Raw genomic sequence first — 27,042 nt, 5'->3', positions numbered from 1 at the left:
TTTAATAAAAACCACTGGTGAAGAAAAAAAAAGCCTACCAACCTCTTATAATGTTTTTTCTTTATTTTTATCTTTTATGTGGACAGGAAGCTTAGGTTGGCTATATTTACCCTCAAATCTCTTTTTTAAATGGTTTTTAAGTTTCAGCATACTCCCGCGCTTAATGAAATGGTTTCCCCCAGCATCCCCAGCCGGTGCAGTCTGAACCATTCGGAACTTCCCGGAGGGGGGCACCGGAATAGGGGCGGCGGAAATGGGTGGTTGTCGGGCAGCGGCCTCTGCTTCCTCGTCAGACCTCGGAGTTGCAGGACTCGGACTGTGTTCCTGGGCTTGCGGGAGCTAGGGAGGCCCGGCTCTCTTCGCGGCGCAGGACGCGCTCGGATGGCTCCCGCACCCCCATCGCAGGGCTGGGTGGTGGTACGGCTCAGGGAGTCACGCGCCTGGGTCTCGGCGGGGCTGCGGGACCGCGAGTGAGTGTGGTCGCTCTTAGTTCTGCCAGCTCCCCTGAGAGCCCGAACCCGGGCTTGAGAGCCTCGCCACCCCGGGTGACGTCCCTGCCGTGGGCTTGGGGGCTCTGGGTGTGATCCCGCCGATCTGGGTCCCGCAGTGACCACCTACCCAGCGCAGTCAGGGGCGGGGCTGGGACCCAGAGTGGTACCCCGGCTGCCGAGTCCAGGTGTCCCGCGGGCCTCGATTCGGGGAGCAGGTGGGCGGGGGTCTGAGGGGTTGGCGGAGGGGCGTGTCCGAGTTTTCGTTGGTCCCAGGTGGACGAGTAATGGGGGAGGGTTTAGGGCCAGAATCCAGGGCGTCGCCGAGACCCTGAGATTTGAAGATAGGTTGGGGGCACGCCCATTAACCAAGTCTATGGGGATGAGGACTGTGATCTCATCTGATGTTGCCATGAAACGGGACTGTTTGCCTTCCCTTCTCCCAGGTTTTGTCTTCGCTCTGTCTGGAGGAGAGGGTGTGTGTCATCCTCTTCTCCCAGTTTGGCGTTCAGGAGGGGTCCTCTGATGCGCTAATAGGGTAGCACCGTGTCCTCCAGGGAGGGTGGAACACCGCGCTTCTCTCCAGTTGAGAGTACTGTCAGTCGCGTCCTTGTCACCTGGAAAGAATGGATTGGCTTGTGGATTGAAGTCCAAGGTGTGGTCACCAGCAGTCTCTTCAAATGGGGACACAGGGCAAGGAGGAGCTTGCTGAAAGTAGGTTCTGGCTCTCTAGCCTTTGGCCACAGCCAGTTTAGTGCCAGATTATCACCGTGGTCATCAAGTAATTGAGTAATAGTGGCAGGTGACACTGTTTGCCCTTCTAGTGTACTATGTCAGGGAGCTCTGTGAATGGAAATCCAGGGAAACGTGGAAATAGAACCACAGTGAGAGTGGGTCTGAGCTGGCAGTCATCCCCTGCAGAACTTTTCATCCTGGGCTTGTTGGGATCCCAGCTGCTAACTTAATGAGGCTCCCCAGTGGGAGACTAGTTATAGAAGCTGTGTGTCCACTGCTGGTTAAGATCCGTTGTAGTGCCTTGTTTATTTACAGAGTGCTCTTACTTAGTGGCCTCTTTAATTCTCCACAGTGCTATGAGAAGACCATAGGAAGCAAGGTTGAAATAGGGCCAGGGCCAGGGCGCACCATGGGTGGTGGTGAGGTCACTGTTCAGGTCTGGGACTCAGCTATTGTGGGAGGGGGACATGGACAGACACTCCGCCACATCAGGGAATTTGAATACTGTCTTTGGGTATGATGATGAAGAGACTGTTAGCCAGGGGATTTCGGCTTCCTCTGTGGGTTCTGGAAAGCTTGTTGGAAACAGACTCGTGAGACATACTCAAAACAGTTTGTTTTCTTCAGCAAACACCTGGTAGAGATTGGAATTGAACAGTGAGTGAAAAATGACCTCACGCAGCCCAGAATTCTGATTCCATGTGTGATGCGAATCCTGAGAGGCCTCTGTTTCTCAGCTTTTGGGTGGTATTCAGAGAGATCTAGTAACATTTGGTGTCACCTGGCTGGTGAGGGCAGGCTCCGGTGACCGCAAAGCTAAGTGCTCTGTAGGGCACCTTCCTCTCTTTCAGGGGCTGCCTGAGCCTCTGGTGCACATGATCCATGGAGTCAGAGTCAGAGCTCTTGTCTGACAAGTGCTTTTGTTTTCTTTCTTTCTTTCTTTCTTTCTTTCTCTCTCTCTCTCTCTCTCTCTTTTTTTTTTTTTTTTTTTTTGGAGACAGAATCTCATTCTGTCACCCAGGCTGGAGTGCAGTGGTGCGATCTCGGCTCACTGCCACCTCTGCTTCCAGGTTCAAACGATTCTCCTGTCTCAGCCTCCTGAGTAGTTGGCACTACAGGCACGTGCCACCAGGCCTGGCTAATTTTTGTATTTTGTATTTTTTGAAATGGAGTTTTACTCTTGTTGCCCAGGCTGGAGTGCAGTGGTGCGATCTCAGCTCACTGCAACCTCCGTCTCCCAGGTTCAAGCAATTCTCCTGCCTCAGACTCCCCAGTAGCTGGAATTACAGGCATGCACCACCACCATGCCTGGCTAATTTTTTTTTTTTTTTTTTTTTTTTTGAGATGGAGTCTCACTCTGTGGCCCAGGCTGGAGTGCAGTGGCGTGATCAGCTCACTGCAAGCTGTGCCTCCTGGGTTCACGCCATTCTCCTGCCTCGGCCTCCCCAATAGCTGGGGCTACAGGTGCCCGCCACCACGCCCAGCTAATTTTTTGTATTTTTTAGTAGAGACAGGGTTTCACTGTATTAGCCAGGATGGTCTCGATCTCCTGACCTCGTGATCTGCCCACCTCAGCCTCCCAAAGTGCTGGGATTACAGGTGTGAGCCACTGCACCCGACCTAATTTTTGTATTTTTAGTAGAGATGTGGTTTCAATATTTTGGCCAGGCTGGTCTTGAACTCCTGACCTCGTGGTCCGCCTGCCTTGGCCTCCCAAAGTGCTGGGATTACAAGCATGAGCCACCGCACCTGGCAATTTTTCTATTTTTAGTAGAGACAGGGTTTCACCATGTTAGCCTGGCTGGTCACGAACTCCTGACCTCAGGTGATCTGCCCTCCTTGGCCTCCCGAAGTGCTGGGATTACAGGCTTAAGCCACTGCACCCAGCAAGTGCTTTTCATTAAAAGGAAAAATGAATAAGAGTAGCCCATGTTTTGGTCAGACATGGTGGTTCATGCCTGTAATCCCAGCACTTTGGGAGGCCGAGGAGGCGGGAGAATCACCTGAGGTCAAGAGTTCAAGACCAGCCTGGCCAACATGGTGAAACCTCATCTCTACTAAAAATACAAAAATTGGCTGGGCCTGGTGGCGTAAGGCCGTAATTCCAGCTACTCGGGAAGCTAAGGCAGGAGAATCGTTTGAACCTGGGAGGCAGAGGTGGCAGTGATCTGAGATTGCTGCACTGCACTCCAGCCTGGGCAACAGAATGAGACCCTGCCACAAAAAAAAAAAAAAAAAAGTGTAGCCCATGTTGGCGCTGGGTGCTGGGAAGTGGCTTGTCAACGTTGCCTCTGGTTTCCCTCTCCTGCTTGAGAAGGAAACTGCCAGGCCTATGGCCTGAAAGGTAAGTTGGTGTGATGTAGATGCTGCCAGAGCACCCCCTTATAACCAAGAGTAAGAAAGATGGGGACTTGGCTGGGCGTAGTGGCTCACGCCTGTAATCCTAGCACTTAGGGAGGTTGAGGTGGGTGGATCACCTGAGGTCGGGAGTTCGAGACCAGCCTGGCCAACATGGTGAAACTCTGTCTCTACTAAAATACAAAAATTAGCCAGGCGTGGTGGCAGGCACCTGTAATCCCAGCTACTTAGGGGGCTGAGGCAGGAGAATCACTTAAACCCGGGAGGCAGAGGTTGCAGTGACTGAGATCATGCCATTGCACTCCAGCCTGGGCGACAAGAGTGAAACTTGGTCTCAAAAAAAAAAAAAAAAAAAACGGAAAGATAGGAACTTGCAGCCTTGACCTCCCAGGCTCAAGTGACCTCCCAACTTAGTCCCCCAAGTAGCTTGGACTAGAGGCACGCCCGGCTAATTTTTTTTTTTTTTTTTTTTTTGAGACAGAATCTCACTGTGTCACCCAGGCTGGAGTGCAGTGGCGTGATCTGGGCTCACTGCAAGCTCCGCGTCTCAGGTTCACGCCATTCTCCTGCCTCAGCCTCCCGAGTAGCTGGGACTACAGGCACCTGTCACCATGCCTGGCTAATTTTTTTTGTATTTTTAGTAGAGACGGGGTTTCACCGTGTTAGCCAGGATGGTCTCAATCTCCTGACCTCGTGATCTGCCCACCTTGGCCTCCCAAAGTGCCGGGGTTACAGGCGTGAGCCACCACGCCCAGCCTGGCTAATTGTTTAAAAAATTTTTTGTAAGACAGGGTCTCACTGTGTTACCCAGGCTGGTCTCAAACTCATGGGCTGAAGCAATCCTCCTGCCTTGGCCTCCTGAAATGTTGGGATTACAAGCATGAGCCACTGAGCTGGCCTCAAGACCCTATCTCTAAAAAAATAAATACAGAGATCCTTGATCAAATACTGGTTTAGAGTGCTTCAGAGGTGCAAGAGTTCAGCTAAAATGTCAGCTCCTGCTCAGAAGGTGAATGGCCTGCTAAGCCATTCAGAACCCTGGGGAGTGTCTACATTCTCATCGGACACGTCCTTATTTGAGACTGGCTGTAAGCTGCTCCCATTATTTTTCATGCTACAAAGGCCTCTAATTTTAGAAATAGCTCTAATTTTTTTTTCTCTTACCTAGAAAACGCCAGGTCTTCAGGGATGTCTGCCACCACCATGCCTGACCCATTTGGCAGCAGCCTCATGTGTGGTGGTCTGGTGTGGATGGTGGAAGCGTGATTCTGCTGAGTGTCAGGTTAGTGTGGGTGCTCTGCAGATGGGCTGAGACTTGGCCCAGGCTTGCTGTCCTGTGCATGTCTTGCTAGAAGGAACCTTGTTTCTCTTCCCCAATGCCTCTCAGAGAAAGGCGTGGCCTTCCTTTTCGCGGTTTAATGCCTTTACCTTTCTTTTGGGTCCTGCTACCCCTTACTCCATCAGTGGTCGCCCCATCTCCTGTTGAGCAGTAGATTTTTAAGCCACTCACCATAGTGAACCCTGTGGGCCCTTCATTGAAACTGTCTGTTTGGTTCCTGTGCCACTAGACTCTGGCTCCAGCCTTCCCCACAGCTGTGGCTCCTGAACCTCTGCCGCCCCTAGATTCTGCCCCTTTCTTGGCAACAGCTGTCATCTTTCCAAGGGTGACTTCTCAGTCCTCTCATTTATCTAACATATGAATGTGGTGCCTCCTGTGTGTCAGGAAGGCACTTTGGAGGCGCAGTTCTGCAATGAGGAGCGCTACAACTCAAAGCAGGGCAGGGGAGGGTGTCGGGGTGGAGGGGAGCTCTTCTGGTGGGCTAGCAAGGGGTCTTCTGAGCAGGGGACCTGCAAGTGGAGGCCGAGTGGTGAGGAGTGAGCCAGGTGAAGGTGTGTGGAGCATTCCTGACCTTTGTCCCCAGCCCTGCCCTCTCCTGTCCTGCAGCCTGCATCTTTGCTGAGTCCTCAGGGCCTTCCAGCTAGAAGTTCTGCTGTCTATTAAATGCATATGTCTCCTCTCCCACTGCTGGCCTGCCTCCCTCTCGGAGTGCACCTACAGAGGACCAGCCCTCCATTCCCTGCCAGCCACACCCAGGGTCTCCCTCTCTGACTCCCATACCTGCCTCACTGCCAGCCCAGCTAAGGTTCTCTTCAAATGTCTGTTTTCCGTGCTTCTACCATTCCCAGTGTGACCACTCGTGCTCATCCGTATCTCAGGCAGGAGGACAGGTGCCGGAGCAGCTCGTGCAGCTAAGCAGCCAACTGCAGAAACGTCAGGTGGGTGGTGCATTCGCAGGCATGCTGGAGAAGCAGTTCCAGGCATGGGCCACCGGAAGAGAGGCTGGCTGCAGCACACCCCACCACCGTGCACATTCTGCTTTGCTTCTTCCTAGAGTTAGCAGCTTTGGCAGGCCATGCCTTGTTTGTGTTCACAGCCTCCCTGTCAGGAGCGAAGGCAGAACGTCTGACTTTTGGATCCATAACAGGGGTGGGGGCTCCCCAGAATAGAAGAGGCTTTGGGTCCTGGCCAGTGTCCACTACTCAGTCAAACATTCAGAAACTTACATGATTCTTCATCATCCCAAGCAAGTCTGACTTGGGCCCTTTATTGAAACTCTGTTTCCTCTCCCGCTGCCTGTCTGCCTCCCTCTCGGAATGCACCTACTGAGCATCAGCCCTCCATTCCCTGCCAGCCACACCCAGAAAGCAATGGGGCTTTCTGGGAAGGCAGAAATATTCTGTGACCTGGGCTAGTCAGAGGGGTGGCATGAGTTGTGTGTGCCTAGCAAACACTCAGGACATGGCCGGTGAGACAGAAGGGCTGAGCTTTTGTCCTAGCTAATATATTAATTAATTCATTCATTATTTATTTTGAGATGGAGTCTCTCTGTCACCCAGGCTGGAGTGCAGTTGCGCGGTCTTGGCTCATTGTAACCTTCGCCTCCTGGGTTCAAGCAATTCTCCTGCCTCAGCCTCTTGAGTAGCTGGGACTACAGGTGTGTGCCACCATGGCTGGCTAATTTTTTTGTACTTGTTGTAGAAATGGGGTTTTGCCATGTTGGCCAGGCTAGTCTTAAACTCCTGACCTCAAGTGATCTGCCCACCTCGGCCTCCCAAAGTGCTGGGATTACAGGCATGAACAACTGCAGTCAGCCTATTTATTTAATTTTTTTGAGACGAGGTCTCACTCACTGTCGCCCAGGCTGGAGTGTAGTAGTATGATCTCAGCTCACTGCAACCTCCACCTCCCAGGTTCGAGCGATTCTCCTGCCTAGGCCTCCCGAGTAGTTGGGACTACAAGTGTGCACCACCACTCCAGGCTACTTTTTTTTTTTTTTTTTTTTTGAGACGGAGTCTCGCCCTGTCAAAGGCTGGAGTGCAGTGACCTAGTCTTGGCTCACTGCAACCTCCGCCTCCCAGGTTCAAGCGATTCTCCTCCCTCAGCCTCCCAAGTAGCTGGGTTTATAGGCGCCCACCAACACGCCCAGCTAAGGTTTTTGTTTTATTTTGTTTTGTTTTTGTTGTTTCTGGTTTTTTTTGAGACTGAGTCTCACTTTGTTGCCCAGGCTTGAGTGCAGTGGTGCGATCTCGGCTCACTGCAACCTTGCCTCCTAGGTTCAAGTGATGCTCGTGCCTCAGCCTCCTGAGTAGCTGGGACTACCAGCGCACACCACCACGCCTGGCTAATCTTTGTATTCTTAGTAGAGACAGGGTTTCACTGCCTCGGCCAGGCTGGTCTCAAACTCCTGACCTCAAATGATCCACCCGCCTCAGCCTCCCAAAGTGTTGGGATTAGAGGCATGAGCCACTGTGGCGGCTTCTCCTAGCTAATTTAAATTTTAAATTTAAGTTGTCACACATGGCTGTGGCCACAGTATGGACAATGTGGGTCCGGCTGCACGTGTCAGGCTGTGTCACGTGTCAGGCTGTTGGCTGTGGCTGTCCCCACTGTGCACCTTTGCTTTTGCGATCTCGTTTCCAGAACTTCTCTGCCTATCAGAACCCCATGACACACCCCCATTTTAAAGCCTTCTCTGGCTTTCCTGCATCCGTTAGGAAGGCATACTGCCTCATGCTGTTGCGGCCAGCCCTCTGCAGTGAGTGCATGGTGTCCCTCAGACTTTGTGCCTGCAGCTGCCCCGGCCTTCATATGGTTCTGCCAGCATCCCAGCTGTACTGTGGCCAAGCTTGGGGCTTTCCTTGACTCCTGTCCCCACCAGGTGTCCCATTGCTGGCTCTGCCACAGAAACTCTCCAAAGGGCTCTGTCTACCCAGTCCTGTGAGCTTTTTCTCCACCGGAAACTGTGTTAACATCACCTTTGACCTCATCATTGTTCAGCAGGTTACCACTCCCCTTTTTAAAAAGATTGTGGTGAAATAATACATGACCTAAAATGCGCCATTTGAACCACTGTTCAGCGTGCAGTGCCCTGGCATGAAGTATGTTCACAGTGCTGTGTGGCCATCGCCACCTTCCGTCTCCAGAACTGAGCCCCGCTCTTCCCTCCCAGCCCCCAGCAGCCGCCATTCTGCTCTCTGTCTTTATGGCTTTGAGGACTCTAGGTACCTCCTATTTAAGTGGAATCCTACAGTGTTTATCCGTTTGTGATAGTGTAGATCATTTGGCATAATGTCCTCCAGGTTCAGCCGTGCTGTAGCTTGTGGCAGGGTTTCCTTCCATTTTAAGGCCATGTGACATTCCAGTCCCACCTTGCTAAAGCAGTTCACCTGGTCACTGGGGTGACCCTGGAGTTCCCCTCTGGCCTCACTGCCTGTGCTTGGTCACCTTGGCTAGCTGTCCTCCCTTCTCCACCTCTGAGCCTGCAAGGGGTGCACTCCATGGAGGTCCCATGCGCCAGCCCCAACCGCAGCGCTTGCCTCTGCTGCTGTGTCCCGTCCCTGTGAAGGCTCAGCAGGCTCTCACTGGACCTCCTCCCCTGCTCACTCCTCCTCCACACTCTGCACCCCACCCTCACTGTGCCTCTTCACCCCGCCTGGCCTGGGCCACTGTCCCTTCCTGCTCAGATCAGTCAGCAGGGTGCCTCAGCTTGTTCCCCACCTCCACCCTGGCCCCCTGCCATCTTTTCTGCACATGGGCATGAGTGAACCTTTTCAAGTGAAATTCACATTTTCTCATGTCTCATCAGAACCCCCAAAGCCTCCCCAGTCTCTGATAACACATCCAGGGTCTTTCGGTGGCCTGGAGGAGCTATAAGATCTGCTTCCTACAGCCTCCACCCTGTCTGCTGCTGCTCTTCAGACACCGGACCCTACACACCCCTCGGACAGTATGGCACCCACCCTGCCCTTCAACTCTTGCTTGGCCCCGTAAGCCAGTCCTTCCAGGCTCCTGCCTCCTCTGGTCATTCCCTGCGCGGGCCTCTCGCAGGAAGCAGTTTTCCTGTGTCTGCCTCAGACCCCCTGCAGGAGGTAAGCTGCATGAGGGCAGTATCATGTCGCCTAGCACCTCGCCCCACATGGAGCAGGTGCCAAGCAGATATGTATTGGGTGGAGGACCCTCTCCCTGTGGCCTTTTATCTATTTGTTCTCACGGGGTTTGCCATGTTTGGCTGCAGTTCACGTCACTCGAGGACATTCTTCTCCTGCGCCATTGGCTTTGTGGCTGTGGCTCTGTCACAGCTCCAGCTGTGCTATCATTGGTCCACATTGTCCCCTCCCCTGTTTGCTATGATTCTCGTGAGAAGATCCTATCTCTGTTCCTCTCCTCTCTCCTATGCCCAGTGCAGGACTGGGGCAAAGCAGTGCTGGCAGGGCACTGGGGAACTGGCGGGTGGCCTCTCCTGGGTAGGAAGTCCATGGCACCCAGGTGCTCCCTGTGCTCCAGAGGGGCTGGGGAGTTTTCATGGAGTGAATAGGCATTGGCAAGCTGACATGTCCCCTGTCCCACACAGGCCTCTTGCAGTCTCCAAGGCACCATGAATGCCATCGTGGCTCTCTGCCACTTCTGTGAGCTCCACGGCCCCCGCACTCTCTTCTGCACGGAGGTGCTGCACGCCCCACTTCCTCAAGGGGCTGGGAATGAGGACAGTCCTGGCCAGGGTGAGCAGGCGGAAGAAGAGGAAGGCGGCATTCAGATGAGCAGTCGGATGCGTGCACACAGCCCCGCAGAGGGGGCCAGCGTCGAGTCCAGCAGCCCGGGGCCCAAAAAGTCGGACATGTGCGAGGCAAGTGTCTTTGGAGTCTTGGTTTTGTGATCCCTGCAGTAGGTGTGGGATGGACAGGAGGACCTGAGAGCAGTGGATGGGGCCTCCCGGGGTGACACAGACTGCTTCTCAGGGACCCTTCAGTTCTTTCTGCTCATCCTGACTGTAGCTTTTTTTTTTTTTTTTTTTTTTTTTCCTGTGACAGAGTTTTGCTCTTATTGCCCAGGCTGGAGTGCCATGGTGTGATCATGGCTCACTGCAACCTCCACCTCCCGGGTTCAAGCAATTCTCCTGCCTCAGCCTCCCGAGTAACGAATTACACGTGCCTGCCACCACGCCTGGCTAATTTTGTATTTTTAGTAGAGATGGGGTTTCACCATGTTGGGCAGGCTGGTCTTGAACTCATGACCTCAGGTGATCCACCTGCCTCGGCCTCCCAAAGTGCTGAGATTACAGGTGTGAGCTACCACGCCCAGCCTATGTTAGCTAACTTCTTTAACCCACTCTGCCTCCCTGCCGTGGCCTTCATGTTTGTATTCACACACTCCAGCCTGTCCTGGAGGCAGGTCCTCAAAGTCCTCTGCTCCCAGTGGAGGACCCCCAGTGTTCTCGGTGGGTCACTCCATCAGCTCTCAAACTGTCAGGAATTAGTGAGTTTTCCCCAGTGGGCCACTTGTTTGTGTGGAGGACCTGGGTCAGGGCCCAAAATCAGGGCTGGGTGTTGGACCTGCCACTGCAGTGCAAACAGGAACCCAAGCTTGTTCTTTTGGTTCTGCTGCAGAAGCAGAGGACGTGTAAGAGCTGCATCCATTGCTGGAAACGCCTGTGAGGAATGGGGGATGGGGAACACCTCAGACCTGGGAAGGAGGGCACCACCAGGCTGCTGGGGCACCCTTGAGCTGGTTTTGGGGTTGCCCATGGAGGAATCCTGCGACACTGTGGGGAGAGGCTTGCTGACGCACTGCCGCATAGCCTTGGGGTAGGAGCAGCTCCAGGGCGCACAGCCTCAGCATCGGAGTGGCTGTGGCTGCTGCGGGGCAGTGGGGCAGCAGTGGTGAGCCGCCACACCAACATCCTGGAGCTTGGTGCTCGCCCTATTCTTTTTTGGGCCTCTCGCCTGTGGCTGAGGCCCCTTCCAGGTGTTAGTTCAGAACCAATGACAGAGGCTGGGGGCAGTGGGTAATGTTACCACCACAGAGCCCCTCACGCTCGGGCCAGCTACTTCTCACCTCAGCCTCAGTTTTGTCTTCTGTAGAATGGGGCTTCTCACTGACATTATCTCAGAGGGTGGCACTTGGGATTGAATGAGATGGAGCATGCGGGGCCCTTTTCATGTTGCCTGCTTCGTAAGCGCTCAGCAAATATCTGTTAGGAACAACCTCTGGCAATCTCTGTGATCTCTGTGTTCTGTTTTCCTCTTTAGGAAACATTTAAATCTTCAGATAAGTATAAATCTGGAAGCCAATTATTTTTATACAAAAATAGCTTGAGTTTTCCGAGCTCGGATTTGTGTAAACCTAAGAGAGTTTGTTGCCCTGCTTCCCAACTAACAGATTTACTTTTCCTTTTCATGGACAGGGCTGCCGGTCACTTGCTGCAGGGCACCCGGGGTATATCAGCCATGATAAAGAGACCTCCATTAAATACGTCAGCCACCAACACCCCAGCCACCCCCAGCTCTTCAGCATTGTCCGCCAGGCCTGTGTCCGGAGTCTGAGTTGTGAGGTGAGCCACGTGGCCACAGAGCCTGTCTCTGTGGGAGCCCACATGCTCCCAGGTGCTCTGGGTGGGCTCAGAGCCAGCATTGCACAGGGAGGCAGGCACTGGTCCTCTCTCAGGGCGGACCCGCGGATCAGCACAGCACAGGGTACAGGATGCCTGCCTTGTCCAGAATTGCGGAAGGAGTCATGGTGAACTTGCTGAGCATTTTCTGATTGGGCGCTAGCTTTTGCACTTTAAGCACCAAACTTTTATTATTTGTCCTTTCTTTATTATTATCGTTTTCTTTTTTTCCTTCTTTTGTGGCAGGGTCTCACTCTGTCGTCCAGACTGGAGTGCAGTGGCGCCGTCATGGTCCACTGCAACCTCAAACTCCTGGGCTCAAGCGATCCTCCCGCCTCAGCCTCCCAGCGTGCTACCACGCTCAACTGGGGTTTGTTTTTTGTTGTTGTTAAGACAGAGTCTCACTCTGTTGCCCAGGCTGGAGTGCAGTGGTGCAATCTCGGCTCACTGCAACCTCCACCCTGGGTTTAAGCGATTCTTCTGTCTCAGTTACCCTGAGTAGCTGGGACAGCAGGCGTGTGCCACCATGCCCAGGTAATTTTTGTATTTTTAGTAGAGACGAGGTTTCACCATGTTGGCCAAGCTGGTCTCGAACTCCTGACCTTGTGATTTGCCCACCTCGGCCTCCCAAAGTGCTGGGATTACAGGTGGGAGCCACTGTGCCCCACCTTTTTAAAATTTTTTTGTGGAGATGAGGTCTCACTGTGTTGCCCAGGTTGGTCTCGAACTCAAGCAATCCTCTGGCTCATCCTCCCAAAGCACTACGATTACAGGTGTGAGCCACCACCTCCAGCCCTGTATGTCCATTCTTGATGGATGTATTCCTAAGATCGGAAGCATTTCTAGGTTAGGTGGTTCATTGCATCAATTATCTCCATCCTCATTCCATGTCTTAGTGATGATTCCGTGCTGTTCTCAGCCTGCTGAGGTGTGGATGATTTCTTCCTAAACTACGTTGCTGCTGCTGTTGCTGTTGACTCTGAGCTCAGGTCTTTGTCTGCTACAAAGAATTTGTTGTTCAGTTACTAAACTTCCTTGTCATCGGTGTCCACCCAGTTTGACACACCGAGCTCCCTTGCTGTTCTCATTCAGTGCAGCTGTGTGCCTGCCCTCAACCATCCTCTCCTTTTAATTTCCTACCGCCGGTTTGCTAGCAGGCAGCTCGGCATGTCTGTTAGAATTGTGTGTTAAGGAAGAGTAAGTATGTCATGAGGAGGGACCGAAGTCCTCTTATAAGAATAAAGTATGTGGGGCTGGGTGCGGTGGCCCACTCCTGTAATCCCAGCACTTTGGGAGGCCGAGGCCGGCAGATCACCTGAGGTCAGGAGTTTGAGACCAGCCTGGCCAACGTGGTGAAACCCCCCTCTCTAAAAAAAATACAAAAAAATTAGCCAGGCGTGGTGGCACACTCTTATAATCCCAGCTACTTGGGAGGCTGAGGCAGGAGAATTGCTTGAACCCAGGAGACGGAGGTTGCAGTGGGCCAAGATCACACCACTGCATTCCAGCCTGGGCGACAAGAGCGAGACCCATCTCAAAAAATAATAATAATAAATAAATAAAAGAATAGAAAAAGAATAAAATGTGTGGATTTCAGTGCAGGGAGAGTGCAGTGGCTGCTCTGACCTGCTGGTTCTTCTGCATGCTCTAGGTGAGTAAGCTGGTACATTTGAGTCTGGGAGAGGTGTGACATACGCATGGGAGTCAAGGTGGAAAAAAAGCAATGAACCTTGTTACCGGCTCTTACAGTCCACAATGACAAGTGTTGTTGGAAGCTTAATCACAGGAGCAGAAGAGTACAGTCTTCAGCTCTGATGGCCCCCACCGTGCCACTCTCCCGTTATTAACACTGGCTGATTTGTGCCAGTTGACTCTGAAAAGTCTGAAGAAGAGGCTTTGATTTGGTGTCACTAAGCGAGGAAAGGGCTGTCTGAGTTGCTGGTGTCCCTCCAGGTCTGCCCTGGCCGCGAAGGCCCCATCTTCTTCGGAGATGAGCAGCACGGCTTTGTGTTCAGCCACACCTTCTTCATCAAGGACAGCCTGGCCAGGGGCTTCCAGCGCTGGTACAGCATCATCACCATCATGATGGACCGGATCTATCTCATCAACTCCTGGCCCTTCCTGCTGGGGAAGGTCCGGGGAATCATTGATGAGCTCCAGGGCAAGGCGCTCAAGGTGAATTCAGAGACAAGGTGCTGGGGTGGCAGGGGGCCCTGCACTGCAGGAGTCGCTCTGTGCTGAGGTTGAAGCCTGGAGCCCACGTGGCGTCTTCCCCTCTGCTTGCAGCCAGTGCACTGTGTGGATTGTAGTCGCTTGGCTTCAGGGCTGGAGGTCGTGGTGAGGAGCCTCCCAGGCCATCCCGCCTGCTTTGCTGGCCTCTCTTGTCCCCGCTGTCCTGGTTCTCGCTCAGCTCTGGTCTCTTTGCTGCAGCCAGACCCCTGGTGTCTTTGTTTCCTCTGGCCTTCATCTCAGGGATGTCTGTTAACCCCATTGAGTTACACCACTGAATGTAGGCCTCCAGCTGTGGAGATGCAGCTCAGGCCAGGCCAGGTCATGCTCTGGCAACAAACAGCCTCCGGATCTCAGCACCTTCAAGCCATAGGGCCTGTTTCTTGCTTATGCTGTGTGCATTGCAGGAGAGCGGGGCTCTGCTTGCTGTGGTTGTCCTGGCAGGCAGTGTGGCAGCCATATGAAAATGTTTCCCCTAGGCCGGGCGCAGTGGCTCACGCCTATAATCCCAGCACTTTCGGAGGCTGAGGTGGGCAGATCACCTGAGGTTGGGAGTTTGAGACCAGCTTGACCAACATGGAGAAACCCCGTCTCTTCTAAAAATACAAAATTAGCCAGGCATGGTGGTGCATGCCTGTAATCCCAGCTACTTGGGAAGCTGAGGCAGGAGAAACACTTGAACCCAGGAGGCAGAGGTTGTAGTGAGCCGAGATTGCACCATTGCACTCCAGCCTGGGCAACAGAGTGGGACTCCATCTCAAAAAGAAAAAAAAAAAAAAAAAGAAAAAGAAAAGAAAAAATGTTGCTCCTTCTGCCCTCCAGAAGCACAGATGGTGCTGAGGGCCTTGTTTGTCTCAGCTCGTTGGCCAGAGCCAGTCACGTGTGCCTTAGCCAAGTAATGCACCCAGAAGGGGAGGTGGAGACAGGTGGGGAGCAGTGCAGATGGCCACTCACAAGATCCCCCTGGGTGCCTTGTGTCGCTCATTAGGAAGGGGACAGGAGAAACTCAACCGATTCCTGTTCTCGGATAGCTCCTGATGTAGCCAGGGCAGAGCCTATGCTGTTGGGAACGATTGGACTGGTGGCACTTTGTGTGCTCTGCATCGAGAGAGTACAGTGGGACTGATCCTCCAGGAGTCAGGTCCTGGAGTTGGCTGTGAACGAGTGGGGGTCCGGGCTGCTGGCAGCTTTGGCTTAAAGAGGCCATCCCTTCCCTTTGCATTTCAGGTGTTTGAGGCAGAGCAGTTTGGATGCCCACAGCGTGCTCAGAGGATGAACACAGCCTTCACTCCATTCCTACACCAGAGGAACGGCAATGCCGCCCGCTCGCTGACGTCGCTGACAAGTGATGACAACTTGTGGGCGTGCCTGCACACCTCCTTTGCCTGGTAACGGGCGTCTCTGCTTTTGGCATATCTGTTAGGATAGAGCAGTCATGATACATTGGTTGGCTTGTCCACAGATTTGGGAGAGCAGTCCTTAGCCGTGTTTGCTTGCTGCCTCTGTGAGGAGCACTGGCCTGTGGGCACTTGTCAGTGAGCACAGATCTGGGCTGGGAGTCCTTGTTCTCTAGGCCTCTTCCCCTGAGTGTGCGGAAAACATATTGACGTGGAACTCACTTCTTCCTGGGTTCAAGTGATTCTCCTGACTCAGCCTCCAAAGTAGCTGGGATTACAGGCCCCTGTCACCACACCCAGCTAGTTTTTTTATTTTTGGTAGAGATGGGGTTTCACCATGTTGGCCAGGCCGGTCTCAAACTCCTGACCTCACGTGATCCACCAGCCTCAGCCTCCCAGAGTGCTGGGATTACAGGCGTGAGCCACTGCGCCCAGCCGTTTTTTTGTTTTTTTTTTTTAAAGCAAATCTGAGTCGTATCATTCCAGCCATAAATATTATCACAATACCATGATCATGTCCAACAAAACGGATAGACTCCTGAGTGTTCTGCAGGCTGCAAGCCCTTATGCACTTTGTCTCACAAGTGACTGCACTGGCATCGGAGCAGCGCCCCAAGTCTCTCTGGTTTAGAACAGCTCCCCCTTGCATCCCCTCCCCTCCAAGTTCCTCCCATCCGTCTATTGAAGGACCTTGGTCATTGGCTTGTGGAACTGCCTGCATGCGGGATCTGGCTGGTTGTGCCCTGCTGGTGTTCTTTTATACCCATGTTTTCTTTAAACTGGTAGGATCAGGGGCTGGGTGAGCGTCAGGTTTGCTTTTTCCTTTGGCAAGAAGGCTCATAGCTGGCACTGTGTTCTCCAGGCTTCTGAAGGCGTGTGGCAGCCGGCTGACCGAGAAGCTCCTGGAAGGTGCTCCGACCGAGGACACCTTGGTCCAGATGGAGAAGCTCGCTGGTGAGGCAGGGGTGCTGTTGCTGGGGCCTTGGCCCAGATGGCCGTGGGGCGGTACCAGCTCTCTTCTCTCCTGGCAGGAAGAGCTGAGGGAGGGAAACACGGCTCTGAATCAGCCCAGGATGAGCGTTCGGGAAGCTTACCCTCCGATCTCAGTGTGATTGTTGTGATTTCCTGTCTCGTTTGCCTTGACCGCCATGTGAAAGAATCTGTTCCCCAGCTAGGTGGGGAAAATTCACAGGTGGGCTGTCCGTAGAGAGAACTGGCTGATGAAAGGTTTCTTGTCCCGATTTTGTGATAGTCAAGTGCTTGGCCTGGTCGACAGTCTTTGCTCCTTTACAAATAAAGTGTTGTTTCAGTTCGTCCCAAGTTTTCCATCAAGGGCAGTGGTTCCCTGACCTCCCAGATGCCTGGGCTTCCCCAGGTTCCTGATCTGGGGCTTGAGGCCCTGTGTCTGGGGATCCTGGCACTGTGTGCACCAGCCCGGAAGCACTGGGCCAGTCTTGGCCAAACTTTCCATCAGGGAAGATTTGATCTTGGTGCTACAGGTCTGTGGTTACGACCATTGTTCCACACCACATGTCATTAATAATGCTTCCCATGCTTCTGCTTGCAAATGACCAGCCTTCCAAACAGCCAGAGCTATTTCGAAGTGTTTCTGCCGGCAGGTGCAGGCGTGCCCTAAATAAGCTTTGCCAATGGAGTCTTAGCAAGAGCAGAACCTGGTCAGGAAGGACAAAGCCTGGGAATCCACCCCCATGCCCTGCGGGTTGGCTGGCCCTGGAGCCATTTATTATAGTGCTAATCATGTTTCTAGGCAGGTGCAGATGGCAAGGGCAGTGTCTTGGTGAGCTTAAAGAGCCAGGTCTGTCGAAGCCTTTGTGAGAGCTGGAAACACAGGTGTGCTGGGCATGTGCAGTGTGAGGTTTCGGGCTCAGGGCTTGCCCTTTGGCATCAGACAGACCTGGCTTCGCATCCTAGCTTTGCTTCTCACGTGCACCCTTCCCTTTGGGTCTCGTGATGTGAAATGGAGATGTTGTTATTTGTGAGGGCTCCATGAAGTTTCATTGAAATGACAAATACTCATTTCTTCATCTGTGAAATGGAGATAATAGTGCTGACCTCAGAACAGCTGAGAGGACTAAATGAAATGATGTTGGATGCAGCCATAAAGAAGAACGAAGTCAGGCACTGGTGTACGCCTGGAATCCCAGTGCTTGGGAGACCAAGACAGGCGGATTGCTTGAGCTCAGGAGTCTGAGACCAGCCTGAGCAACATAGGGAGGTCCAGTCTCTACAAAAAATATGAAAAGTAGCTGGGCGTGGTGGTGCATGCCTGTAGTCCCAGCTACTTGGAAGGCTTCGTTGGGAGGATCACTTGAGCCCAGAAGATTGAGGCTGCAGTGAGCCGTGATCGTGCCACTGCATTCCAGCCTGGGCAACAGAGCGAGACCCTGTCTCAAATAAAAAAGATGGGAATAGTAGACACTGGGGGCTCCAGAAGGAGGGAGGGAGGGAGGGAGGGGAGCAAGGGCTGAAATACTTTCTATTGGATACTATCTGGGCATATTGCTTCCTGTGGTTCACTGTCTGGGTGACAGGATTCATAGAAACCCAAACTTTAGCACCACGCAGCATACCCTTGTAACAAAGCTGCACACGTACGCCCTCAATCTGAAATAAAAGTGGACTGGGAGGCCGAGGTGGCTGGATCATAAGGTCAGGAGTTTGAGACCAGCCTGGCTGATATGGTGAAACCCCGTCTCTACAAAAAAGTTAGCCAGACATGGTGGCAGGTGCCTGTAGTCCCAGCTACTCAGGAGGCTGGGGCAGAAGAATCGCTTGAACCCAGGAGGCGGAGGTTGCAGTGAGCCGAGATTGCGCCACTGCACTCCAGCCTGGGCGACACAGCAAGACTCCGTCTCAAAAAAAAAAAAAAAAAGTGGAAAAAAAAGAAACAATGTGTAGATCCTCTAGAACTGTGGCCGACTGGGTGTGTTCCGTAGACACACTGTTGGCATTTTTCTTACTGGTTTGAGTTTTCTCACCAGCAAAGAACAGCTGACGGTCTTTCCATAAGTGCTTCTAAGAGAGATATGTGGTACCCTGGGCTAAGTAGACAGCAACTGAGCCCTCCCTCCCACCCCAGGGCTCCCAGGGCAACAGGGAGCAGGGAGCATAGGACCTGCCCACAGCCAGGAATCTACACTGACTGGCTCAGCCCATGAAGTACCTTGGGCTGAAGTCACGGGACAAGACTGTTTATATCTGTAACTGTCCTTGTCATTTGTCTTGCAGATTTAGAAGAGGAATCAGAAAGCTGGGACAATTCTGAGGCTGAAGAGGAGGAGAAAGCCCCTGTGTTGCCAGAGGGTACAGAAGGGCGGGAGCTGACCCAGGGCCCGGCAGAGTCCTCCTCTCTTTCAGGCTGTGGGAGCTGGCAGCCCCGGAAGCTGCCAGTCTTCAAGTCCCTCCGGCACATGAGGCAGGTAGGCGGCAGGGGCAAAGCACGTCAGGAGCTCAGGAGGAGAGCCCAGCTGTCCCCACCCACACACCTTGCCTCTGGACCCTCCATCTTCAAAACCCTGCAGGAAGTGACTGACAGCCTCCTTGGTGGGTGGCTGAGGGCACAGGGCGTCGGGGGTATTAGCCATAGGATCAGTGCTCCCCTTTCAGTGATGACCTAAGTATCTTCAAAGAAAAGCCCAGATAGTTGGCATCCCATGGTCGTCTAATCCTCTAAGAAGCTCCTAAAGGCATTGAACAGCGCCGTAATTGGTTTGGATGCAGCCTGGACCCTGCCCATTGAAAGTGATGGTCTGGCCGGGCATGGTGGCTCTCACCTGTAATCTCAGCACTTTGGGAGGCCGAGGGGGGCAGATCACAAGGTCAGGAGTTCGAGACCAGCCTGGCCAACATGGTGAAACCCTGTCTCTATTAAAAATACAAAAATTAGCTGGGCACGGTGGCATGTGCCTGTAGTCCCAGCTACTGGGAGGCCGAGGCAGGAGAATCGCTTGAACCTGGGAGGTGGAGGTTAACAGTGAGCCGAGATGGCGCCACTGCACTCCAGCCTGGTGACAGAGCGAGACTCCATCTCAGAAAAAAAAAAAAAGAAAGTGATGGTCATTCTTACAAAAAATTAGGAACAACTTGCATATCAAACCATACTAGTAAACAGTAGCCAAACCGTGGAATATGGTTAATTAGAAGAAATAAAGCAGGCAGTGTGTGTTCAGGGTGATGTATGTACATGTGTGCCTGCCAGACACGACAAAATCTAACAGTGTTGCCTCCAGTTATATCGAGTCCGATGCTGGGAGAGAGGGGTGTGGGTTGCTGGATTATAAGGGCAGGAAGGAAGGGCAGGCTGCCTTCTTATAAGATTCTTGTGTATGTATTTTTCCAATGAGCACTGATTCCTCAGAAGAGAGTTACTTGTTTTGGAAAATGGAGTGAGACTGATTTCATGGCAGATGTCCTTGGGGCTTCTGGATGTAAACACCCATTCCATCAAAATCCTGCATTTGGCTGAAACCTTCCTTGTCCATTGCTTATGTCGATGAAGGTTGGAAGGGGTCTGGAATTCCTCTGGAGGTGGGACTGCTTTGAGGCTATTGGGGTTTGGTGAAACGTATTGTGGCCTCTCTCTTATGTTGTGTTTCAAAGCTGGGTTTGGCTTCTTTGAAGCCATGAGGCAGCAGGCTGGACTCTACTAAGGTGTCAGTGTCACAGAAGTTAATAATAGGTGGGGTGTGGGGAGAGGCTGTTCTAGGTTAAAGAATAAGGACATGACAACTAAAAGCAATGATGGGTCCTGTAGTATCTCCTGGATCCAAAGAACAGCAGCCATCAAGCAGGCAGGAGCCCTGGGCTTGTGCACATGGCTGGATATCAGATGCGTCCGTCCGGGCACTCCTGGCTGCAGTCATGGTCTCAGCTGTGGAGATGCCCTTGTTTTCCTGGGTGCTGCCATGTCGAGGGCCCTACAGCTTGCTTTCAAATGGTTCAGCAGAAAGTGTCTGTAGAGAGAAGGTGAATATTGCACAAAGTTAACATCTTTTTGCTTCAAATTTTTAAAAACAAAACTGGGAGAAAGATCTTGGAGCAAGAGCTTTGAAATCTAGCATTTATGTGCAAAGCTGCAACTTCTCTCTCTGCCCCTTTAACCCTGGGCCGGGCACCCGCCTCCCTGAGAAGATAAGTGACCTTCTCCTGAGCCCTGTCTTTGCTCTACAAAGTTTTATAAACACACAAATAAATAACTTCATGGGAAGGGAGAGAAAAACCATTTCTGCTAGTCACATCGAAAGCACTGCACTCTCTTGTTTAGGTCCTGGGTGCCCCTTCTTTCCGCATGCTGGCCTGGCACGTTCTCATGGGGAACCAGGTGATCTGGAAAAGCGGAGACGTGGACCTCGTCCAGTCAGCTTTTGAAGTGCTTCGGGTGAGATCATCTTTTCCTTAGGTGTGCGGCGCAGGGCAGTATTGGCCTGGTGCCTGGCGTCGGGTGGGGATGCCAAGGTGCACCGACTGCCCAGCACAGAACCGCTGTGCGCCACACTGTCGCCACCTGGGGCACAGTAGGCATGGAGACCCAGGTCTGGTCTGGTGATGTTTAAATCATCAGAAGGATGCGTGTGCCTGCTGACTGCCTAGGCCTGAGAGGGAACAAAAATGCATATGACACAGTCTTGGTAAAAGCTTCTTTGTGGGATGCGCTGAGACAAACATCTGTGCAGGCAAACATTAATATAAGAGTTAACACCACAGAGCGAGGGGTGGTACAAGCTGGTGTGTGACTGGCGGTCCAGACAAGAGTTAGGGACCTGGTGGTGGAGGACCCCCCCCAACCCCACTGTGGGCTGAGAGTCTGGGGACTCCTCTGGCAGGAGGGAGGGCTTGAACCGGGCTGCAGGAGGCGTGTGGGGTTTGGGTAGTGGAGCATGGACGGCCAGGGCTGAGGGCTTCCTCGCGTCCTTGGTCTGAGTCCTGCTGTCCTCCTCAGACCATGCTGCCTGTGGGCTGCGTCCGCATCATCCCATACAGCAGCCAGTACGAGGAGGCCTATCGGTGCAACTTCCTGGGGCTCAGCCCGCACGTGCAGATCCCCCCCCACGTGCTCTCCTCAGGTGCGTGCCCCCGCGGGCTGTGGGACCATGCCCTGCGCTGAGGGTCCCCACGCCTCAGGCCCAGAGTGGAACCAGATCTCTGTCATGGGTTGTGGAGAGGAGGCCTCACTGCAGGGCCAGCTTCCCCCATGGCTCTGGGCCTCCGTGTTCTATCTTCACACAGGCAGCGGTGGGTGAGTGGACCTGATGGGAAGGGTGGCTGGCAGGGACTGTCGTCAGTGGGCTGCAGGTCACCATCCTGGGGTGGGAGGATGTGTCCCTGGCCAGAGGATCCTGGTCATCCTGGTGAGTGGGTGCCCATGAGACGGAGGCCTGCTGAACGCTGGGTGTGAGCCGCCTGCTTCTGTGGGCTCTGCCGTCCTCTCCTCACTCTTCTACTGTTCCCCTGTCCTGCCTTCTGCTCTCCTCCAGCCTTTTTCTTCACCTCATGTGCCCAAGGTCTTCCCGGCCTTCACTGGTGTGGTCAGGGCTCAGCAAACCCCTGGTCTTTTGGTTTGGGGATGTCCAGGGGTCAGTCCCCCAGGCTCATCAGTGACTTCCCCCAGCACAGCTGTGAGCAGCAGCTGCTGACTCGTGGTCTGAGTGGAGCTGCCCTGAGCCCCCAGTCAGCACCCAGGCTGGGTCCTGACTCCCTGCGAGGCAGTGCCTTTTTTCCGGGTAGCATTGGAAACACAGGTTCTGGTTTCAAACAGACTTCAAATTCTTACCACTACGAGCAGGTTATTTAACATCTCCAGGCGTTTCCCCATCTGTAGAATAGGGTCAGGGTGAGACCACCCTCATAGGGCTGCTTAGCCAGAGGTAAATTGATGTATATAAAGTACTTTGTGATTATTGTAATATAATAAATTATTAGTTTAACTGAGGCAAAAGTTAACCCTTAACTATTCACAAATAACCTGAAAGGTTTTAAATACCAAAACATTGATCTGGGCTAGCCTTTTCACTGGCAGCCTTCCCCACTGACCTGGGATGAGCGGAGTGGGGCCCACGGTGGGCGAGCGCAGGGGAGGTGAGGAGCGTGGGGGAGGTGAGGAGCGTGGGGGAGGTGAGGAGCCATGGGCCTTGTGTTGTTACAGAGTTTGCTGTCATCGTGGAGGTCCACGCAGCCGCACGTTCCATCCTCCACCCTGTGGGGTGTGAGGATGACCAGTCTCTCAGCAAGTACGAGTTTGTGGTGACCAGCGGGAGCCCTGTAGCTGCAGACCGAGGTGGGTGCCCCCAGATGGAGTGTCCTTTTTGTGAGAAGATGCTCCCGCCCCGTGCTAACGCCTGCTCTTGCTCTGCCCCTGCCCTTCTCCCCAGTGGGCCCCACCATCCTGAATAAGATTGAAGCGGCTCTGACCAACCAGAACCTGTCTGTGGATGTGGTGGACCAGTGCCTCGTCTGCCTCAAGGAGGAGTGGATGAAGTAAGCAACAGCGTGGGCGAGGCCCCTTTGCTTGCGACCCTGGAGAAAACCTGGAGCTGTTTCCAAAAGAAGCGCTGGGCCATGGCCACTGAGGGAGGAGCCGAGAGAAGAGGTTGGGGCGGGGTTCCAACTCCAGGTCCGCCACTGCAAAGCTCAGGTGGCCTCGGGAAGTGGTCATCATCTCTGCCCCCAGCTCCTGCATGGGGAGGTGGGGGTGGCGTCTGCCTTGGAGAGCGGTTGAAGCTTGGGCAAGGGCTCCAAGCTCACAGGAGGGTTCATAATGGAAGCTCTGTCATCTGCTGTGCAATTAACTTCAAAGCCTGAAAGCCCAGTAACCCATGCCCCCGCCACTGTTTTTTTGTTTGTTTTTTGTTTTTTTTTTTTGAGTCAGAGTTTCACTCTTGTTGCCCAGGCTGGAGTGCAATGGCATGATCTTGGCTCACCACAACCTCCGCCTCCCGTGTTCAAGCAATTTTTCTTCCTCAGCCTCTAGAGTAGCTGGGATTACAGGCACCCACCACCATGCCTGGCTAATTTTTGTATTTTTAGTAGAGACAGGGTTTCAGCATGTTGGCCAGGCTGGTCTCGAACTCCTGACTTTGTGATCTGCCCACCGTGGCCTCCCATAGTGCTGAGATTACAGGCATAAGTCACTGCACCCGGCCCCCTGGGTTTTTGTTGTTTTTTTTTTTTTGTAAGCGAATTTACTTCATTTCCTCCTGCCTCAATTCTTGGTAATTTTTTTGGTCAAATTTATTAATTAAACATTGTCCTGATTTAAAATCATGCAGTGAAGCTTAGGAGCAACCAGTGTCTTCCATGAGTTTAAGGAAGGTTTTTCTTTCTTTCTTCTTGGCGTCTTGACAACAGCTTGAGGGAGGGTGTGGGAAGCGCACAGGCCCCATACCCATACCCAACAGAGGGCCGAGCCCAGCCCTGACAGCTTCCCTTCCTTGCTGGGACACAGCTCCTTTCAGCAGTTCAGGGGCCGAGCCTGCTGCCCTGAGGGTGTGGATTCCAGCTCTGCCTGCACAGCTCCTGCTGGTGCCAAAGCCATGTTACCCCTGGTTGGCCCCGTGACCAGGGCTCGAGGGATTGTGCTGTGGTGTCTGAGTGTTTTGTTTTGGTTTTCTTCAGCAAAGTGAAGGTGCTTTTTAAGTTCACCAAGGTGGACAGTCGACCCAAAGAGGACACACAGAAGCTGCTGAGCATCCTGGGTGCGTCTGAGGAGGACAATGTCAAGCTGCTGAAGTTCTGGATGACTGGCCTGAGCAAGACCTACAAGTCACACCTCATGTCCACGGTCCGCAGCCCCACAGCCTCGGAGTCTCGGAACTGACCCGTCACACACACCTGCCCAAAGACAGGGATGGCCGTCCACGGGCTCCTCCAGCCCCGTGAGAGGGACTGTCCCTTGAGTTTCTCAACTGCTGGAAGGAGCTGTGTCCCAGCAAGGAAGGGAAACCGTCGGGGCTGGGCCCGGCCCTGTCAGGTTTGGGGCCTGTGTGCTTCCCACACTCTCCCTCGAGCCGTTGGAATCGCTGAAGATGGCAATGAAAGGCGGAGGGATGGTGGGCTCTCTCTGTGTTCAAACCCCTTGGAGAGACACCTAGGAGGACAGCTTGCCTCTCAGGCCCCTTGTGGACTTAGACTCAAAACCCGCAGGAGAAACCGGTCCGACTCGGTATGCAGTCGCAATAACATGTCCGCTCCCGAGGTTAACATTCAAGCGTTTCTATTTTGAAATTCAGCAAGAGTTTCTGGGCCTTGTGTTTGAGGGTATCTTCTGCTGCAGTTGTGAATATTCAGTACATTGCCAGCTCTTGGTCATTGAGTGATTGAGTTAGGGCTCCGCAAGAGACTTTGGGGAGTGAAGTGGATCTGTTCCTCATCTTCCAGTCCTCTGAAATGTGTGTTCTGAAGCCATGGGGCTCACCTTCTGGGGTGTTCCCCTGTAGGTGCTGATGAAGGTAACCTGGGGCTTAACAATGGAGCCCCTGATCATTTTTGCACAAGATAGGTTGCTGAGGGGTCAGCAAGCATCTGACTTGCCCAGTCCCCTGGATATGCTTTTATTCTGTATTGCTTTTGTCTTTATTGCCACTTTCAACATTTACATTTGGTTACAGTTAACTATTTTCAGAGTGTGGTGATTAAAGAGAAATTCATCATCCCACTGTACTTTTTTTTTTTTTTGAGAGGGAATTTCACTCTTGTTGCCCAGGCTGGAGTGCAATGGCACGATCTTGGCTCACTGCAACCTCCGCCTCCTGGGTTCAAGCGATTCTCCTGCCTTAGCCTCTAGAGTAGCTGGGATTACAGGTACCCACCAACACGCCCAGCTAATTTTTTTTTTTTTTTTGAGATGGAGTCTCACTCTGTCGCCCAGGCTGGAGTGCAGTGGCACGATCTCGGCTCACTGCACGCTCCGCCTCCCAGGTTCACGCCATTCTCCTGCCTCAGCCTCCCGAGTAGCTGGAACTACAGGTGCCCGCCACCATGCCCAGCTAATTTTTGCATTTTTTTATTAGAGACAGGATTTCACCATGTTGGCCGGGCTGGTCTCAAACTCCTGACCTCAGGTGATCCACCCACCTCAGCCTCCCAAAGTGCTGGGATTACAAACGTGAGCCACTGTGCCTGGTCCTTTTTTTTTTTTTTTTTTTTTTTTAAAGAGATGGCATCTTGCTATGTCGTCCAGGCTGGTCTTGAACTCCTGAGTTCAAGCAGTCCTCCTGCTTCAACCTACAGCTACAGGTACCCCCCACTATACATTTTTAATAAGGATTCATGGCTCAGAGGGATTTTCTGGTGGTTTTACTGATTTGTTTCTAGTTTTTTGTGTTTATATTTAACATGAAGACCAAGTTTATTTGACTAGGTATCCGTATAAAGCAACAACATTGGAACACAATAAAGATGTATTTTTATAAATTGTTACTACATGGTTTTATTGGTTTGATGCCTAATATTTATTTGCGCTCAGGCACAGGAAATACTATGGTTAAAAAATACCAGTGAGTCGGCCGGGCGCAGTGGCTCATGCCTGTAATCCCAGCATTTTGGGAGGCTGAGGCAGGCGGATCACGAGGTCAGGAGATCGAGACCATCCTGGCTAATACGGTGAAACCCTGTCTCTACTAAAAATACAAAAAATTAGCCAGGTGTGGTGGTGCATGCCTGTAGTCCCAGCTACTCAGGAAGCTGAGGCAGGAGAATCGCTTGAACCCGAGAGGCTGAGGTTGCAGTGAGCCAAGATCACACCACTGCACTCCAGCCTGGGCAACAGAGTGAGACTCCGTCTCAAAAAACAAAACAAAATACCAGTGAGTGACCAATTCACATGGTTAAGCTGCTATAATAATCATAGACAATCTTCTCCAAGTTAGTCGTTGGTGTTGGAGAGAAGCAAACACTCATTTATCCCAAGGACGTCTGTTGAGTGTCCATGCTCGTGTGCTTTTCATTTTGTTCAGCGTTAGGAAATGGCTCATCCCTTAATAATGATGATATTTAAAGACATGTCCATCTGAGAGGAGGATGGCTAGAATCACCCTGGGTGACCGTGGCAATCCCTAAAACAGCAGGGTTCACGGTTTAGTCATCTGCCTCGAGTGGGAGGGGACCCCCTGGCCAGTGTGGGTCAAGGGAGAGATGACCACTCACTGTCCTCCCCAGCTTTGGGTACAGATTCCTCTGTTTCTCTCGTGCATGGCATTCCTGGGAACGTGGTTCTGTTCCCACAGAACAGTTTTTGCCAGTTGTCTGCCAGTCTAGTGGCTGAATCCACTTGGCAAGTAGGAGCCCAGTGTAAGTTCTGCATTCACTTCGGAGGCATGTGTGACCTGGATTTCCCATGTCTAACAGAGCTTGCTGGCAAGGGGCAGGCAGGGCCCTATGCCGACTGGTGTTTTTTGTTTTTGTTTTTGTTTTTTGAGACAGAGTCTTGCTCCGTTGCCCAGGCTGTAGTACAGTGGTGTGATCTCAGCCCACTGAAGCTCTGACTCCTGGTTCAAGCAATTCTCCTGCCTCAGCCTCCTGAGTAACTGGGATTACAGGTACATGCCACCACACCCGGCTAATTTTTGTATTTTTAGTAGAGACGGGGTTTCACCATGTTGGCCAGACTGGTCTCGAACTCCTGACCTCGTGATCCGCCCGCCTCGGCCTCCCAAAGTGCTGGAATTAGAGGGGTGAGCCACCGCACCCAGCCGCTGACTGGTGTTTCTAGGCAGCTATGGGCTTTTTCTCCCCACGGGCATGCAGTTCTTGAAGATTTTTCCTATCGGTCATGAGTGCAGAAGAGCAGGAGGCTGAGCTGAACCTATGCCAGCCCAAGACCAGGCCAGACTCTGCTGTCCTTGTGAGGGAATAGGGGTTCCTGATTTTGTAGCT

The 27,042-nt window shown here is 52.7% G+C and overlaps 1 protein-coding gene across 27 annotated transcripts; it reads left to right on the top strand.

The window, feature by feature from the left end:
- Positions 1-212: 212 nt before the first annotated feature.
- FLCN (folliculin) lies at positions 213-25,581 on the top strand. 27 transcript variants are annotated; one of them, XM_063617755.1, is made up of 15 exons: positions 213-470; positions 4,750-4,863; positions 5,769-5,858; positions 8,729-9,011; positions 9,494-9,766; positions 11,324-11,470; positions 13,481-13,702; positions 14,984-15,144; positions 16,016-16,107; positions 18,403-18,593; positions 20,438-20,551; positions 21,113-21,236; positions 22,316-22,447; positions 22,542-22,647; positions 23,785-25,581. In XM_063617755.1, the coding sequence occupies exons 5-15, from the start codon at positions 9,518-9,520 to the stop codon at positions 23,984-23,986; spliced, it is 1,740 nt and encodes a 579-aa protein (XP_063473825.1). In that variant the 5' UTR covers positions 213-470; positions 4,750-4,863; positions 5,769-5,858; positions 8,729-9,011; positions 9,494-9,517; the 3' UTR covers positions 23,987-25,581. The 27 variants fall into 27 exon arrangements, with proteins under 27 accessions (XP_063473825.1, XP_063473837.1, XP_063473838.1 ...); XM_063617757.1 differs by having other exon boundaries at positions 431-470; positions 8,813-9,011; XM_063617758.1 differs by having other exon boundaries at positions 431-545; positions 8,813-9,011.
- Positions 25,582-27,042: the final 1,461 nt, after the last annotated feature.

The sequence above is a fragment of the Symphalangus syndactylus genome, chromosome 14 (genome assembly GCF_028878055.3).
Source record: "Symphalangus syndactylus isolate Jambi chromosome 14, NHGRI_mSymSyn1-v2.1_pri, whole genome shotgun sequence".
In the NCBI taxonomy this organism is placed as follows: Eukaryota; Metazoa; Chordata; class Mammalia; order Primates; family Hylobatidae; genus Symphalangus; species Symphalangus syndactylus.
This window is presented reverse-complemented; position numbering and strand designations above follow the sequence as displayed.